The following is a 19,010-nucleotide window of genomic DNA, read 5'->3' as shown; positions in this document are numbered from 1 at the left end:
CAGCATGGAAGCAGGCCCTTCGGCCCACCAAGTCAGCGATCCCCGCACTTTAACACTACCCTACACACACTAGGAACAATTTACACTTATACCAAGCCAATTAACCTATATGCCTGTACGCCTTTGGAGTGTGGGAGGAAACTGAAGATCTCGGAGAAAACCCACGCAGGTCACCGGGGGAATGTACAAACTCCGTACAGACAGTACCCGTGGTCAGGATCGAACCCGGGTCTCTGGCGCTGCAAGTGCTGCAAGGCAGTGTTTTGTAATCAATCCAATACAAAGTATTCAGTGAACCATAAAGCATTTATTAAACCCATGCAGAGTGAGCAATACATACTGTTGAGTTCCTGGCTTAAGCTTACAGACTAACCAGCAAGGGAGCAAGCAACAAGCTGAATATATCAGTGACTCCAGTCCTACCTAAATCCTGGACTGGATTACATAGTGGAATGTGTATCATGCATACGATATGTGGTGAAGGTTATATAGATAGAGGTAAATATGGTTGATCTGCAGGCAGCGACTCTACCGCTGCGCCACTGTGCATTGCGCTCCATGCACGTGCAACAACAGCCCTGGTTCACCGCTGTGAGAAGATCAGACAGCACGAAGAACTTCTGAAAGTTTGTCGAAGCCAGAAACATGCAGACTCTTTGTGTATTGCCCAGCATTTCAAGATCAATTTATTGGCACATGTACCAATTAAGGTACAGTGAAATTACCATACAGCCATACTAAGTGAAAAGCAACAAGACACACAGCCACATAAAATAAAATGTTACATAAACATCCACCACAGCGGATTCCACATTCCTCACAGTGATGGAAGGTAATAAAGTTCAATCAGCTTCCTCTTTGTGTTCACCGGCGGTCGGGGGTGTTTAACCATCCGCAGTCGCCGCTGCCAACTGTCTGAAGCTTTGCGTCAGTATGATCGAAACTCCCTGCGTCGGGACGGTTGAAACACTCCCCAGCATGGAGCTCCCGAGTCGGCCTCTTCTTACCAGAGACCGCGGGCTTCACGGTGTTAAAGTCTACAGGCCCTGAGGTTGGAGCTCTCCACAGTCGATCCTCGGCAAAGGATCGCAGCTCCGTGATGTTAAAGTCCACGCCACACCCGCGGCATGAAGCGCCGGGCCGGTCTCCAGGATAGGCCGCCAACTCCTCGATGTTAGGCCGTAGTGGGGACCGAGATAGATTGAAAAAAAGTTTCCCCCAACTCCCCGCCCCCTCACCCCCACATTAAAAACCCCCAAGAAACTTACTTTTAACACAGACTTAAAATAATAAAAACATTAGAAAGGACAAATGGACTGTTGGCGAGGCAGCCAGTGCCAGTACTGGTGGCGCCACCTGGTGGAATACAAAATATAAATGAGAAGTCTGCTGTGTGATGACAGATTCTACACCAAAATCAAAGAACTTCATTGTACCTAGATGCGTGACAATAAAATATCACGTAATAATTGAATTGAATCAAAAACATGATAGATGCAAAGGGAAGACTTTTCTGCATCCTAGACATTTAAATTAAAATCTACAAGGGTAAGCAAAGGTGATTTATTTTGTTGAACCCCATCCCAGAGCTCGGGTTAGATTGTACCTGGCCATATTCTTGGTGATCACACTGGTTCTCGTGTTTAACGCTCTGTTGGTACAAGGTGAGTATTCATTCTCTGGTAAAACTGTGTCCTTGTATGTGGTGGTGTGGAGTCAGTCAGAGGGTGGTGAATCTGTGGGATTCATTGGCACAGAAGGCTGTGGAGGCCAAGTCAATGGATAATGCATGGGTCGGTGCCACGGAGATGTCCAGAGGGGACCCAGCGGCAAAAGAGCAGAGGTCCGCGCAGCCGTCGATGATGGCGCTGACCAACGGACGAGGATGGACCATGTGGAAGTGAGGACTTGCCGAGGAAAGGAATAAAGGAGGACCCGGCGTGGGGGGACCGCCATGAGGGGTGGGAGAACAATGGAGGACCCGGCGTGCATGGACTGCCATGAGGGGGAGGGGGGGAACAATGGAGGACCCGGCGTGGGGGGACCGCCGTGAGGGGGGTGGGGACAAGGGGGGACTTGCCGCAGGGGTACTTTGTAAGCGCCCTTTATAGGCAACTATTTGCATACCTTGGGTATGCAAGCAAAGAATTTGACTGTGACTTGTCACATGTGACAATCAAGTATTCATTCATAAAAGCTCATTCACAGGGAACCATCTGCAGATCAGGGAGATGTCAATTCTCAACCATCTGTCTCCCCATTGCTCAAATGTGCACCTTGCTCAATGTGCGAGTGCAGAAATCGGAGCTTCTCTTTTTGGAAGGCAGATGGAAAACAGTGTAGCAAACTGTGCAGTCATGCATTTTAACGGTAGACCATAAGGCGTAGACTTTTTTTCTTAATGGGGATTGGATTCAGAAATCGGAGGTGCAAAGGGGCTTAGGAGTGCTGGTGCAGAATTCCCAAAATGTTAATTTGCAAGTTCAATCGCTAACGCAATGTTAGCATTTATTTCGAGATGACTAGAATATAAAAACGAGGATGTAATGCTCACACTTTGAAAGGTGCTGGTCAGATCGCACTTGGCGCATTGTGAGCAGTTTTGGGTCCAGGACCGTACAATGTTTCCCCCTCTACCCTCAAGCTCTGTGCCGAACAACAGGCACCAGATTACACAAACATTTTCAATCGGTCCCTGCAAACCTGCACTCTGCCTGCCTGCTTCAAAGTCTCCACCATTGTTCCTGTACCCAGGGGTTGGGGAAGATGGTTAGGAACTGGTGCTGGGGATAGCCTGTCTCGTGAAGAAATGGGCGCTGTGATTTAGGTGAGCTTTCCGCGCAGGGACGTGGAACGGGAAGGGTTGTGGATAGATTCTTCAGGCTCTACTGAAGTACTGACGTGGTACTTGGATGAGAAGCCACTCCAAGTAGCGCCTGGTAGTGACAAGCCACGGACCAGGGGGGTGGCAGCTAGCGGGTGAGGGTGGGGCAGCATTGAGGAAGCAAGGTGTGGTGTGAGAGGCTGTGGGAAGGTGAAGCAGGAGAAGGAAGGGGAATTAGAACAATGGATTGTTTATGGGCTGAGTGAAAATTTGCACCCTCTATTGGGAACAGTTGGCATGTTTATCTTCTACATTGGGAGTGAACCAATGTTTCACATTAGAAAATATTACTTCTGGCTTTTTTCCAGCACTTTTCCCAACCATTGGACCTCCCTCATTATTTGCTACCTTTTGTATTAACTCTGCCCGATCCTTTACTTCACTCAGTCTCTCAATTCGCTCCATGAACCCAGGCTTCGCCTCTTCTTTCTCAGACTGAATCATGAGGTCAATGTAAACTGGGGTGGATAATGGGTTTGGCCTCAGAGCTATTTCTTCAAGACGTCTAATGCTGCCCGATAATTGTTCAATCAGCGCCAGAACTGTGTTCTCAACCTCATCAAACTCATGCTTAAGTGTTTCCATAATATTCTGCTGGGACATCTTCGCACCATAGGCCTTCTCGTACTTTTCTTTCAGCACACTGTATGCCTTCTTCTCCTTTTTCGTAACATAATCAAACTTGTACTTTTGGTTGAAGTGAACTTTCCAGATGCACTTGTCCGGGCAGACCGTACAGTTCCCTTTTCGGTCCATTATAGAACAACAACGTTTACGATTGTCGTTAGGAATGGCGCAGGGATAATGGCAGGTAAAGAAACATTTCTGACAGTTGGTTATATAAGTACCAGTCCTGCTGATATCTATCTTTACTGGAATTGTAACATCAATCACATATTCAAAATCTTTATTTGCATCCTGCTCGGTCTGGTGTTGGTTCAGAGCTTGTTGCGTTTTCCTGAGTTCTTCCAGTTTGGCGAGACCAATTCGGATCTGAATCTGCAAACCCACCACTGCAACTTCTAACTGCTTACGTTCCTTCAGAACCTCTCTCGTTAAACTCAAACTTCTGGTTTCCATTGTGTTCAGAGCTATGAAGAATGTCTTCATACTGTTTGCTCCCATCTTCCAAAACATTGCATCAAAGTTATCATCGTTCTCTCCCCCTACTCCGCTGTCATTGGATCTGCACTCGTTGCCACAGTTTCCAGAGGTTGGACGCTGGGCAAAAATGGCTGAATTGTTAAACTTGAAGTGTACTGGCAGACCCGTTTTGTCTTTGAGACACGGTATATCAGCTAATTTCAGGGCATCCAGAACGGGGGGAAGCTGTCCGTCTGCAAACGTCACCAGGATCTGAATGTTCTCTGCAATATCTTTGCCAAAAATAGAAAGAATTGAATCAAAGACATATTTCTGTGTGTGAGTCAGGCGAGGCAGGGAGGCTTGAGTAACAAAGCACACGGCGTCGATCTGATCAACACCCTGTGGGGAAGTGAAGAACTCACGGATTTGCTCAGTGATCTGTTGATCCCGGCTGATGCCCCTGGTGTCTCCGAATCCTGGCGTGTCAATGATGGTCAGAGAGTAATCGATGTTAAATCCTACCTGATGATGGAGCTGGTAGGCAGTGATGGAGGATGTCTGACTCTCAGCCTGGGATTTTCCTGTCTCTTCCCGTATTAACTTGTATCTGAAGTTGTCTCCCCATTCCACGCCCAAGATGTAATTGATCATCCCATTGATGAGGGATGTCTTTCCTGACCCAGTTGCTCCCAGAACCATAATTGTCTTCATTGTGTGTTTTGTGGTGGGTTTTCCAACGGAGCATTTCATAAGCTGTTTGGATTTATCAGCTACCTCCTTCTGTAGTTTGAGCTTGTAAATGGAAGGGTTTCCTTTGGATATTAATTGAGTGTCGTTGAGAAGTTTCTGGGCTATTCTGACTGATGTGGTTTCTATTTTTATTGAAACCTCCTCACTTGCTGCACTAGATCCTGTTTTTCTGCACTCAGCAGACACCCGGACTCGGTAGACAGTCGTGGGTTTCAGTCCCTCTAAACGATAGGAGCATTGTGTGTCTGTTGTCTTAACTTCCTCCCATGATCCACCTTTCTTGTTGAAATTAGCTAACGGTTCTTCTCTATATTCAATGCTGTATCGAATTATATTAACATCAGCTCCAATCTGACTTGGTCTGTCCCAGTGCAGTGTTGGATTGGGTGAACAATCCTGGAAGACCGGATTACCAGGTGGGCTTGCCGGCCGGGTGAAGCTCTTGTAGCTCTCACTAGCCTTGCTGACCCCTACCTTGGTCACTGCTCTGTATCGAATGTGATACTCCTGGTGTGGCTGTAACCCAGGTATTGTGAAGGAGTGGCATTGATCAGGTGTGTCCAGAATTGTCCATTCCTCCTGCTGGCTAACTTGGTATTCTACCTTGTAGCCCACAACCTTACCGGCACCACATCTTGGTGGCTGTAACTGCAGCGTCACACTGTCATGAGTTGTTCCACTAACCGTCGGTATCTCTAGCTGTGACGGGGGTTCAAAGCACTGGTTCTCCAGAAACCCTCTCTCATACAGGTAAATGGATGCTCCCACTTTGCTGTCATTCTGCACAGAACTAACAAGGAATTTTACTTTCTCATCTGCACTATTGGCTGTGGCAAAATCCAGGAATGATCGGAATAGCTCGTTCATTTTCTGCGAGACAGACCGTGAATTAAACCAGTGCTCGCTGTGTCCTGTTGCACAGGCTCTGTCAGCAGGATTGGGTACCTGCATGTTCTGAGCTGTGAGAGATTGGAGGTGGTTTTTTGCCTCTGACAGGTAGAAGTCCTCCCGATGTAATGTTGTAAATGTGAAGCAGACAACATAATCTGTTGCTAGATCCATCAACTTGTCATCCAACTCGCCCATTGATTTCACAATTGGTACATCTTTAAATCCGCTGAGGTAACGTCTCACTACCTTCATCTCCCGTTCCTTGTCATCCAGCCACGTGGTCAGTGCCTGGTGTTTGAATGGTGACTGTTCCCTGTTCTTCAGTATATTCACCAGTAATCCTTCCTCCACCCTGCCGCTCCGAATGGATGGCAGAACCCTCGCCAAATTCCCCTGGAAAACTAGTGTGTACTCCAGACACATTTCTCGAAAGTGCAGTATCCTATTCCTGATCTCAGGAAACTGAACGGCGACACTTTCTTTCATCAAGTCATTGCACCTCATCACGGCCTCACTGAGCTGTTCCAGGACACTCTGACAGCGATTGACCAGTCCCACGCTGATCTCCCTCACCAGCTGGGCAGCTTTTGAGTCGAGTTTATTGAGAGGATAGAGCCAGACAGTGATGGGCACTGAATGCTCTCCACCTGGGCCGAGGAGGGTTGGGAGTGTTCTGTAGATATTGATGGCATCTTTGAAGGTGGTGGGATTGTTCTTCAGTGAGAAATCCCCATAAAAGGTGCAGCTAAATTTCTCAGAATGAGACTTTTGTTCTTTTGTCATTTTTACGGTGGCTTCGAGCTGAATCGCAATCTGAGGGAGATGTTTAATCATTGCCTCCATGTTACCCTGAATATCCTGTGTGTTCTCTGCTGATGAAGCCATTTGGTCAAACACAAAGAAGGCCTGGGCCCCATAGAGCACTGCTATAATGACATGGGTGGCTGAGCCCTCATCAAACACACCCGGGTAGGTAATATTCTGTCTCCCTAAGTGATTCATCGTCAGTTGCTCAAACCTGGTTGTTGTTTTGTACTGAAGGGTAACTCGTGCTTGTTGCTTAGATTCCTTTGTGTCACTGAGATATTTTGCCGACCCTTTCACCTCCACTAACCCACCCAGGAGACTCACCTTCAGTGACCCTGACACATTGAGGGCAGCGGCTTTCCTCTCCATGGAGTCTGATGCAATGATGTGAAACTCGGTGCTGGGCTTATCATGACCATCAAGGTTGCTCTGCAGTGTCTGTAAGTCCCACAAGGTGACACCTATAGAATAAAACAGCGATCAAAACTGTAAAATTGGATCAACCAGTAGAAATTAATCAAAGAAAACAATGTTTATTCAGTAGATTCATTCTCTGTGTTTTGTGGTTAGAAACAGAAACATAGAAAATAGGTGCAGGAGGAGGGCATTCATTGTGATCATGGCTGATCATCCACAATCAGTGACCTGTGCCCAACTTATCCCCATATCCATTGATTCCACTAGCCCCCAAAGCTATCTAACTCTCTCTTAAATTCATCCAGTGATTTGGCCTCCACCGCCCTCTGTGGCAGAGAATTCCGCAAATTCACAAATGTCTGGGTGAAAAAGTTCCTTCTCACCTCAGTTTTAAATGGCCTCCCCTTTATTCTAAGACTGTGGCCCCTGGTTCTGGACTCCCCCAACAGGGGAACATTTTTCCTGCATCTACCTTGTCCAGCCCTTTTATAATTTTATATGTCTCTATAAGATCCCCTCTCATCGTTATAAACTCCAGTGAATACAAGCCTAGTCTTTTCAATCTTTCCTCATATGACAGTCCCGCCAACCCAGGGATCAATCTCGTGAACCTACGCTGCACTGCCTCAATAACAAGGATGTCCTACCTCAAATTAGGAGACCAAAACTGTACACAATACTCCACATGGGCCTTACCAGGACCCTATACAACTGCAGAAGAACCTCTTTACTCCTATACTGAAATCCTCTTGTTATGAAGGCCAACATGCCATTAGCTTTCTTCACTGCCTGCTGTACCTGCACGCCAACATTCAGTGACTGGTGTACAAGGATACCCAGGTCTCGCTGCACTTCCCCCTGACCTAACCTGACTCCATTGAGATAATAATGAGCCTCCTTGTGTTTGCTGCCAAAGTGGATAACCTCACATTTATCTACATTACACTGCATCTGCCATGCATCTGCCCACTCACTCAACCTGTCCAGGTCACTCTGCAACCTCCTAACATCCTCTTCGGAGTTCACACTGCCACCAAGCTTTGTGTCGTCTGCAAACTTGCTGGTGTTACTTCTAATTCCTTCATCCAAATCATTAATATACATGGTAAATAGTTGCGGCCCCAACACCGAGCCTTGCGGCACTCCGCTCGCCACTGCCTGCTATTCTGAAAAGGACCTGTTTACTCCTACTCTTTGCTTCCTGTCTGCCAACCAATTCTCTATCCATGTCAACACTCTACCCCCAATACCATGTGCTCTAATTTTGATCACCATTCTCCCATGTGGGACCTTATCAAAGGTTTTCTGAAAGTCTAGATACATGACATCCACTGGCTCCCCTTCATCCATTTTACGTCATATCCTCACAAAATTCCAGAAGATTAGTCAAGCATAATTTCCCTTTCATAAATCCATGTTAATTGACTCCTGCATCTTACCCACCACCGATGTTAGGCTAACTGGTCTGTAATTCCCTGTTTTCTCTCTTGCTCCTTTCTTGAAAAGTGGGATAACATTAGCTATCCTCCAATCCACAGGAACTGATCCTGAATCTATTGAACATTGGAAAATGATCACCAATGCATCCACTATTTCTCGAGCCACCTCCCTGAGTACCCTGGGATGCAGACCTTCAGGTCCTGGGGATTTATCAACCTTCAGTCCCATCAGTCCACCCAATACTATTTCTCGCCTAATGCAAATTTCTTTCAGTTCCTCTATCCCCCTAGATCCTCTGTCCTCTAGTATATCCCACATATATTCTTTGTCCCAACCCTATCAGATACACAGAATCTCTTGCCTGGAGTGGGGGAATCAAGGACCAGGGGACCATAGGTTCAAGGTGAGGAGGAAAAGATTTAATTGGAAACTAAGGGGTAACTTTTTCACACAAAGAGTGGTGGGTATATGGAACAAGCAGCCAGAGGGGGTAGACGAGGCTGGGGCTACCCCAACGTTTAAGAAACAGTTAGACAGGTACACGGATAGAACAAGTTTGAAGGGATATGGACCAAACGCAGGCAAGTGGGACTAGTGTAGCTGGGTCATGTTGGCCGGTGTGGGCAAGTTGGACCGAAGGGCCTGTTTCCACATTATGACTATGACTCTATCAGAGATATTCTCTTTGTCATTTCAATCCCTCTCAAACCTTTAGATTAGTTTAGAGATACAACACAGAAACAGCGTGTCCGCATCGACCAGCGATCCCCGCATATTAACACTACCAAACTGCACACACCCGGTACAATATTCACATTACACCAAGCCAATTATCCTACAAACCTCTACGTCTTTGGAGTGCGAAAGGAATCTGAAGATCTCGGAGAAACCCTACGCAGGTCACGGGAGAACGTACATACCCCGTACAGACAGCACCCGTAGACAGGATGGAACCCAGGTCGCTGGTGCTGTAAGGCAGTAGCTCTATGGCTATGTCACCATGCCATGTCTTTTCTGCATCTAGATTGTTTTCGCCCTGTCGCAGATCTGATGAGTAATCTCTGACCTGGAACATTAACGGCTTCTCTCTTGCAGATGCTGGCTGGTATGCTGAGGATGGCACCTTACCTGTGACCACAGTCTGGGACCAAATTGCCTCCTCCCTGATCTCCCACTGCCTCTCAGATACATCAACTGGCCATTATTATTCACTTTTGTGACAGTGAGACATCCTTTCTCATAATAAAGTCCTAGAATGTTACTATCAGAATAATTGACTTCTCTGCCATGTGCTTCTCTTTGTTAAATACGGATAAGAGCAATTAATTTCAGAACCCCCGACTTGTTCTAACTCCTTGAACAGTTTTCAATTTGGAGTCATAGTCATAGATTCATACAGCTTGGAAACAGGCCCTTTGGCCCAATTTCCCCACACTGGCCAACATGTCTCAGGTACACTAGTCCGATCAACCTGTGTTTGGCCATATTCCTGCCAAACCAGTATTATCCATGTTCCTCTCAAACTTTATTAAATATTGCAATAGTCCCTGCCTCAACTACCTCCTCTGGCAGCTCATTCCACACACCCACCAACCTTTGTGTGAAAACGTTATACCTCAGATTCCTATTGAATCTTTTCCCTTTAACCTTAATCCTTTGTCCCCTGATCCTCAATTCACCTACTCTGGGCAAGATACCCTGTGCATCTACCCGATCGATTCCTCTCATGATTTTATACACTTCTATAAGGTCTTTTCTGCATCTCCAAGTAATCCTGCCCTCCAAGTAATGGAATCCCAGCCTACTCAACCTCTCCCTATAGCTCAGACTTTTGAGTTCTGGCAAATCCCTGTAAATCTTCTTTGTACACTTTCCAGCTTGACAACATATTTCCTATAACATGGTGCCCAGAACTGAACACAATACTCTAAATGTGATCTCACCAACATCACATATAACTGCAACATGACCTCCCAACTTCTATCCTCAATCCTCTGACTGCTGAAGGCCAATGTGCCAAAAGCCTTTTTGACTACCTGCAACTCCACCTTCAAGGAACCATGCACCTGCACTCCCAGACCACTCTACACTACAACACTCCCCAGAGTCCAACCATACACTGTTTCGGTCCTATCCATGTTAGACTTTCCAAAATGCAACACCTCGTATTTTTCTGTATTAAATTCTCAGCCCGCCTGGCCAACTAATCAAGACCCTGCTGCAATGGTTCACAGCCTTCTGGGCCTTATTGGTTGTCTGGTTACCCTCCCGCCCTTAATATAACCTAATCTGCTTGTGATTTTCCTTAACCTAGACACCCTCCCTACACAAATCACTTTTTCAAGTTTGTCCCCCCACGACACTTTGGACAATCCAGAGGGAAATCCTCCCTCACTATCTAAGCTGGTCTAACATTTTGTGTCCAATGTTCTATTCTCAGTAATCTGACTGCTGAAATCCAATGTACCAACAGATTCTTTGCCCCCCTATCTATGTGCAATGCTTTTCCATTCCTATCATATGCTTTCTTATATCCAACCTCCATTACGCCTTAATAACTGGGGTACTTTTGAATTGCTGTCCTTACCTTTACCTGCCATGGGAACACATTGGCCCTGATTGACTCCCACTAACCAGATGTGGAGTAACTTGCAAGTAGGTGATCCCAGTGTACTTTTTACCAGATTCTGTCTAATAATCATAGAGCAAAATTGTCCATATTGACCAACATGCCCTATCTAAGCTAGCCCATTTTCTCATAACCTTGTGAAGGAAAGAACTGCAGATGCTGGTTTAAATCGAAGATAAACACAAAATGCTGGAGTAACTCAGAGGGACAGGCAGCATCTCTGGAGAGAAGGAATGGCTTCTCTCTGGAGATGCTGCCTGTCCCGCTGAGTAACTCCAGCATTTTGTGTCTATCTTCCTCAAAATCTTTCCTATCCATGGACTTGTCCAAGTGTGTTTAAAATGCTGTAAGAGTACCTGCCTCAACTACCTCCCCTGGCAGCACATTCCATATACCCATCACCCTCCGGGTGTAAACATTGTCCCATAGCTTCGAATTAAATCAGGCTCCTCTCACCTTAAACCAAAGTCCTCTGGTTCTTGATTTCCCTACCCTGGGGAAATGTCTCTGAGCGTCCAATTTATCTATTCCCCTGATGATTTTAAACACATCTGTATGACCACCCTTCTGTGTCCTGCGCTCCAAGGAATAAAGTCCTAGCCTGTCCAATAGCCAAAGCCTTCAGGTTCTAGCAACATCTCGTAAATCTCTGCTTCTTTCCAGCTCAATGACATGCTTCCTCGAACAGTGACCAGTTCTCCTTCAGAGTACTCCAAATGTGGCCTCACGAATGTTTTGTACAATTGCAACATAACAGCCAATATTCTATGTGTCTGAAGGAACTGCGGATGCTGGTTTAAACAGAAGATAGACACAAAAAAAGTTGGGAGTAACTCAGCGGGTCAGACAGCATCTCCGGAGAAAATGAGCACCTACTCCTTTTCTCTATAGATGTTGGCTGACCTGCTGAATTACTCTAACATTTTGTGTCCAATGTTCTGTTTTCAGTAACCTGACTGGTGAAATCCAATGTACCAACAGCATCCTTTGCCCCCTTATCTATGTGTAATGCTACTTTCAGGGAAATATGTACCTGTACTGCTGGATCCATCTGCTCTACCATGTTCCTCATGGCGCTCTGAGGTCCAGTCCTCGTTTGACTTCCCAAAATGCAACATCTGGCAATGATATTGTAAATCAGCCTTACTAGGGTTCAGCAACTTAATTTGCAAACCATCCTTATCCCATCGGGAAACTGCACTGAAACTCACAGAGTCAAAGTCACCATGGTAAGATTGGCAACTTGAACTTATGGCACCGCATTGACCAAACTGATTTGTGTGATGACATTGCAGTACCTGGGATCAGAGTGTCCGATCGGCAGTCGTACAGCATTCCCAATTGGAAAGGACGGCCCAGAGTGGCCAGTTGCAAGATCTCACTCATTGTTGAACTGGGAGCGGACACTCAGGAAACACCAGTGACCTGAAACAGAAAGCGGAATAAAATATAACAAGCTGAGTTCCAGATATATATTAGATTAGTTATTTATATGGCTTCCTTAGATGTGGCCAAGTACCAAGAGGGGGATGGTGTCGGAAGTAACTGCAGATGCTAGTTAAAACTGAAGATAGACACAAAATGCTGGAGTAACAGCTGTACAGGCAGCATCTCTGGATAGAAGGAGTGGGTGATATTTTGCATCCCCATTGCTTCTATCCAGAGATGCTGCCTGTCCAGCAGAGTTACTCCAGTATTTTGTGTCTACCAAGAGGGGGAAATTTGACGTAGTAAATTATGCAAATTACAAAGAAGATGAGTTGTTTGCAATATTTTTGACCTAAGGTCTTGCATGATGGAGAGGCCAACATACGAATTGAATTGAATTGAAACATTTATTGTCATTCAAAATAAATTTGAATGAAATGTCGCTGACGTACAGTCATGACAGTAAAGAACACAAAGCACACAATTACATAAGTTTAACGTAAACAACCATCACAGTGACTCCTCCAGGCACCTCCTCTGTGATGGAAGGCAAAAAAAGTCATATCTCCTCCTGTTTCCACGCTGTATCTCTAAACTAAACTGTCATGTCGCGTGCATATAAAAAATGCAGTTGGTGATGTGTAGCTTTGAAACACTGTGTTCTCTCAGAGTGTTTGCCCGTGCACACTGTTAAACCCTTGCATAAACCGACTTCTTTGAGAAATGCACCACAGCTCCACGAGATGTTCTTTGTGTCTGTTCCTAACTGAGCCGTAATTAAGAGCACAGCTACACCCTATGTGAATGCCAGATTCAGGGTACAGGTTAAACATAAAATTCTCTCCAACATTTTGCGCTGCCAACAAGGTCTGACACAGGACAATCGTCAACAATGTGGCTCCTAATCGGGTAAGTGGGTTCAATTTTACCAGCCATAGAGTAGATCCTATATTGTTGTCAGGCGACCGGAAGTTGTGTCACCAAAAGAACAAAGTGGAGGAAAAAGTAAACGTGGTGACTTTGCTGGGCAAGATGGGTGAAGAGTTAAGACATTGTGTACAAATGCAGCTTAAGGCGTCAGAGACAGTTGCGATGCAATATGTAAGACAATAAGTACTAACACAGTAAGGTACCAAAATATCACTTACTCTCACGATGGGATGTGTAAGACAGGTGCTGGTACAGTGAGGTAAGACACAAGGTTAAGGGCATCACAGTGGCACAGCAGTAGTGTTACTACCTTACAATCCAAAGATCCAGGTTCGATCCTCACTATGGGTGCTGTGTGTACGGAGTTTGTACGTTCTCCCCAAGACCTGCGTGGGTTATCTCCCCGTGCTCCGGTTGCCTCCCACACGCCAAACACTTACAGGTTTGCAGGTTAATTGACTTGGTAAAATTGTACATTCTTCCTAGTGTGTGTACGATAGTGTTAGTGTGCGGCGATCGCTGGTCAGCGCTGACCCGGTGGGCCAAAGCGCCTGTTTCCGCGCTGTAACTCTAAACTAAATTAAACTAAACTACAAAGGACAGGAAACGGATACAAAGGAAGAGCACAGAGTAGAATGAGCCCCTTTACAATCACCATAAAGTTGAGCACCAGGAAGATGTGTTTATGTTAATAGACTGAATTAATGACCTCGGACAATGGCCACTGATAGTGGGTGATGATTCATTGAACTCCTATCCTCTTGCAAGACCAACTGGGTGGGGTGTCTAGTTCTGTTATCACTTCTAAAAAACTATTGTATTCGGTGTATAAAAATGCTGCTCAAACACTCTGTGGGTGAGTGGGGTCTTCGAGTGGCTGTAATATGCAAGCATACTAGTTGCAGCTCTCCCACTCCCGCTGGCGTGATAAAGACTGATATTTTACCACTTTATGGTATTGGTGTCTGTCTAGTAGAATTCGAACTTTAACACATGTGATGATAATAAACAACACTAAAACATGTATATACAGTATATTCGGGATTTAAAGTTGCCATTTTGGACTATAGATTGGAACAATTGGGGAATTATTTTAAACGTTGCTTTTGGGAACAAGAATATATTTCCGACGGTGTTAAAGATATTGCTCAAGAGTTATGGATTACTGCCTTTGCGCTTTCAGCTCTTTTGGGTAAGCTGGCTTTGATGTACTGACAGTGTTTGTGGGACTCCCAAAATTGAATACACTCTTGCATTTGTACATTGATTACCGAAGAAGTAGGGGTTTGCAATTGAACCAAAATAGTTTGGAAGTACATGCAGGAGTTAGTACGATACGATAGAGCTTTATTTATCCCAGGAGGGAAATTGATCTACCAAGAGTTATAAAACACAAAATACATTAAAAAATGAAATTGAACTGACGAGTGGAAAAGATTGGGGATGTGCAAAGATTTGGGGGGGGGGGGGGGGGGAGGAGAGTCAGTCTACCCCACGACAGAAAGGGGAACAGTTGTGTAGTTTGATAGTCACAGGAAAGAAAGATCTCCTGTATCGTTCTGTCCTGCATCTTGTTGGAACTAGTCTGTTGCTGAAGGTACTCATCATGTTGACCAGCGTGTCATGGAGGGGGTGAGCTGTATTGTCCAGGATGCTCTGCAATTTGAGGAGCATCCTCCCCTCTTAGACCACCTCCCATGAATCCAACTCTGCCCCCAGGCTGGAGCCAGCCTTCCTGATGAGTTTGTTAATCCTATTGGCGTCTGCGTCCTTCGCCCTGCTGCCCCAGCACACGGCAGCGGAGAAGAAAGCACTGGCTTCCACCGATTGCATGGATTTAAGAATAAGGCCATTGATCAGTGGAGGATCAAAGATTGGAAAAAGGAGAAAATGTATTGAAGGATGGAAATGAGGAAATAGGAAATAGTTAAAATCCTCCTCGAAAGGGTTGGCCTCCAGCCCAGATGGGTGGAACCGTTTAATGTTATTGTAACTGGATGTTTCTCAGACGTACCCCATTGGACATGAGAGGGATTGCAAGATGGAAATATTGCACCTAATTGAAGCACTATAAAGAATTATAACTAACACTACCAGTAATTGTGTAGGAAACAACGGCAGATAGAAAATAGGTGCAGGAGTAACAAAACATAGAAAATAGGTGCAGTCCCTCTACCCTGACCTCGTGTGAAGAAGGGTCTCGACCCTAAACGTTACCCATTCCTCCTCCCCAGAGACGCTGCTTGTCCCCGAGTTACGCCAGCATTTTGTGTCTATCTCCGACTATACTTTACACTGAATTGTGACCAGAAACAAAAATACTGGGGTTACTCAGCGGTACAGGTCACATCTCTGGAGAGTAATGGACATCGCCTCCTTCCGTATGAGATCCTCCACCGTTTTATTTTTGCTCAATGTTCCCGCGTGCTTAGTTTCTTGTGTTTCCCTGGGACATTAATCTGTTTCACTCACCGGTCAAGGAGACGTCCGCCTGCAGCTGGAGGGCGGTTGCAACGATGACGATGGGACGAATGGTCTCTCTGGGAGCCTCCTCCTGCACTGTCAGTGCTGAAATCGGACTTTCAACCTCGCCGGACTGACGACAAGCCCCGCGCTGGGATCTCTCATGTGCCGAGACACCTTTAGCAAATCCCAGAGTTAACTACAAGCCCGTTTAATGTTATTGTAACAGGATGTTTCTCAGACATGTACCCCATTGGACATGAGAGGCTTTGTGAGATGGAAATATTGGACTTAGTTGAAGTACTATAAAGAATTATAACTAACACTACCAGTAATTGTGTAGGAAAGAACTGCAGATGCTGGTTTAAATTGAAGGTAGACACAAAATACTGGAGTTACTCAGTGGGCCACGTGGCATCTCTGGAGAGAAGGAAACATAGAAAAATGAGTGCAAGAGTAGGCCATTCGGTCCTTCGAGCCAGCACCGCCATTCAGTATGATCATGTCTGATCATCAAAAATCAGTACCCCATTCCTGCTTTTTTCTCATATCCCTTGATTCCTTTAGCCCGAAGAGTTAAATATGACTCTCTCTTGAAAACATCCAGTGAATTGGCCCTCACTGCCTTCTGTGGCAGAGAATTTCACAGATTCACAACTCTCTGGGTGAAGAAATGTTTCCTCATCTCAGTCCAAACAGCCTACCCCTTATTCTTAAATTGTGACCCCTGGTTCTGGACTCCCCCAACATCGGGAACAATTTTCCTGCATCGAGCATGTCAAATCCTTTAAGAAGTGTATATGTTTCCAGAAGACACCCTCTGATTCTTCTAAATTCCAGTGAATACAAGCCCAGTCGACCTATTCTTTCAACATATGTCAGTGATGGGTGACATACGACAGAATCGGTGACATTTCGGGTTGAGACCCTTCTTCAGACTACCAATAATTGTCTGGATTTGTTTCTGTTTCTTTGCATGTTTCTAATATGCATGCATTAGGCTGGAAACACGAGTGCTCCGAATAGACCACATTTAATCAGACGCACTATTAGAATAAGGATCAAAAGGGCGGACTGGATACATTCGTAAACAGTGGTAGGAACACAACCACCTGAACAAATGGAGCCACACTACGATAGGACAAACGGTGGAATGTGTAGGGGGAAATATTGCCTGGACATTTTGGAATTGTAGTGTTTGGGGTTCACTTCCCGGAGATGAAAAGGGAGAGACACAAATGAGGTTTATGTCTTGTAGTAGTTCAGGGACCCAATTAATGTAATATGTGGAGATCGATGCTGTATGCTTTAGTTAAATGGGTATTCGACGTACCTATCACTGACCACAACTATAGAGAACCCAACCCAATTAGTTTGGTTTGGAGATACAGCGCAGAAACAGACCTTTCGGCTCACTGAGTCCGCACCGACCAGTGATCTCCGCATATTAACACTATCCAAACACTCGGGACAATTTACATTTATACAAAGCCAATTAACCGACAAACATCTACTTCTTTAGAATATGAGCGGAAGCCGAAGATTTCAGAGAAAACCATAGTGGTCACGGGAGAACGTACCAACTCCGTGCTGACAGCACCCCAAGTCGGGATCAAACCCGGGTTTCTGGCGCTGAAAGCTCTGTAAAGCAACAACTCTACCACTGTACTGCCCCGACGTGATGATATTACGGTTGTAAATGGTCATAGGTTAGTGGTAACCCCGAATGAAGAAAAAGTAATCTTTGTTTTCCTTTATCGTCACTTTCAGGCGACGCTTAACCTTAAAGGGTTGGCCACTCAGAATAGTGCTCTGCACTTGCAAAGGAATTAATGCATTTTCGTTAAGGGGGCAGTTATTGGAGAAGGGATTAACAAGACTAGTAGAGATAAAGGGAACAGGATATGCAGCACGGAAATCCACAGTTAATATGATATTTGTTGCAGGGAAGAGTGAACAATTAGAACAGCTGAAAGAGAAGATAGAAAAGGTACAGAGAATCACATCAATGATATTTGAAGAAACATAGCAAATAGGTGCAGGAGTAGCAAAACATAGAAAATAGGTGCCGTCCGTCTACCCTGACCTAGTGTGAAGAAGGGTCTCGACCCTAAACGTCACCCATTCCTCCTCTCCAGAGATGTTGTTTGTCCCCGAGTTACGCCAGCATTTTGTGTCTATCTCCGACTATAATTTACACTCAATTGTGATCAGAAACAAAAATACTGGGGTTACTCAGCGCCGCAGGTCGCATCTCTGGAGGGCAATGGACATCGGCTCCTTCCGTATGAGAACCTCCAGCGTTGTATTTTTGCTCAATGTTCCCGCGTTCTTAGTTTCTTGTGTTTCACTGGGACATTAATCTGTTTCACTCACCGGTCGAGGAGACGTCCGTCAGCAACTGTAGGGGGGTTGCAGCGATGACGATGGGACGAATGGTCTCTCTGGGAGCCTCCTCTTGTACTGTCAGCGCTGAAGTCGGACTTTCAACCTCGCCGGACTGACGACAAGCCCCGCGCTGGGAGCTCTCATGTACCGAGACGCCTTGGGCAAATCCCAGAGTTAACTACAAGTCCAGCGACCAACGATCACGGCACACTTACACTCTCCGAGTTACAGTAAGGACAATGTACAATTATGCCAAGCCAATTGACCTACAAACCGAAGATCTTGGAGAAATCCCCACGTAGGTCCCGGGGAGAACGTACAAACTCCGGACAGACAGCACCCGTATTCAGGATACGCCCTAAGATGTCAAGTCAAGTCAAGTTTATTTGTATAGCACATTTAAAAACAACCCACGTTGACCAAAGTGCTGCACATCTGATTAGGAAAAAAAAAAGAAACATACAGTGGTGGCGACTTGTTCAAGCCTACCGTGGGTTCTTTTCTTGAGACTGTGATTGATTCCAAGAAGCACTTCCAGTTTCAGTGTAATTTCTCAGAAACATTCAGCAATCGCAAAAATAACAATCAAGGCGGTGCACGTGATATGCAGCAATCAGCGAGGCTATCAGATCTCCCTGCAACCTCGGGCATTCCAGAGAAAACTATTCAAGTCTGTCCAACCTCTCCCAATGGCGAATATCCCCTAATCCAGGCATCATTCTGCCAAACCTCTTCTGCACCCTTTCCAAATGTCCATGTTCTTCCTGTAAGGGAGGCGACCAGAACTGCACTGATACTCCAAATGTGGCCGAATCAAAGTCCCAGAGCGACGTTGCAGAAAGACAGGCTCGACCTGCCCCACAGCGGACTGCGGAGAAGCCGAGCGGCAAAGCCTGA

General features: G+C 45.7%; 1 protein-coding gene across 1 annotated transcript; it reads right to left on the bottom strand.

The window, feature by feature from the left end:
• Positions 1–3,103: 3,103 nt before the first annotated feature.
• LOC144590721 (uncharacterized) lies at positions 3,104–12,290 on the bottom strand. Its single transcript, XM_078395147.1, has 3 exons — positions 12,203–12,290; positions 4,105–6,879; positions 3,104–4,050 (listed from the first exon to the last, which is right to left on the bottom strand). Exons 1-3 carry the CDS (start codon positions 12,288–12,290, stop codon positions 3,104–3,106), a joined length of 3,810 nt encoding a protein of 1,269 aa, XP_078251273.1.
• Between the last annotated feature and the right edge of the window lie 6,720 nt (positions 12,291–19,010).

Source organism: Rhinoraja longicauda, unplaced genomic scaffold (genome assembly GCF_053455715.1).
Source record: "Rhinoraja longicauda isolate Sanriku21f unplaced genomic scaffold, sRhiLon1.1 Scf000270, whole genome shotgun sequence".
Classification (NCBI taxonomy): domain Eukaryota; kingdom Metazoa; phylum Chordata; class Chondrichthyes; order Rajiformes; family Arhynchobatidae; genus Rhinoraja; species Rhinoraja longicauda.
The sequence above is the reverse complement of the archived record's forward strand: the minus strand, read 5'-3'. Positions and strand labels throughout refer to the sequence as shown.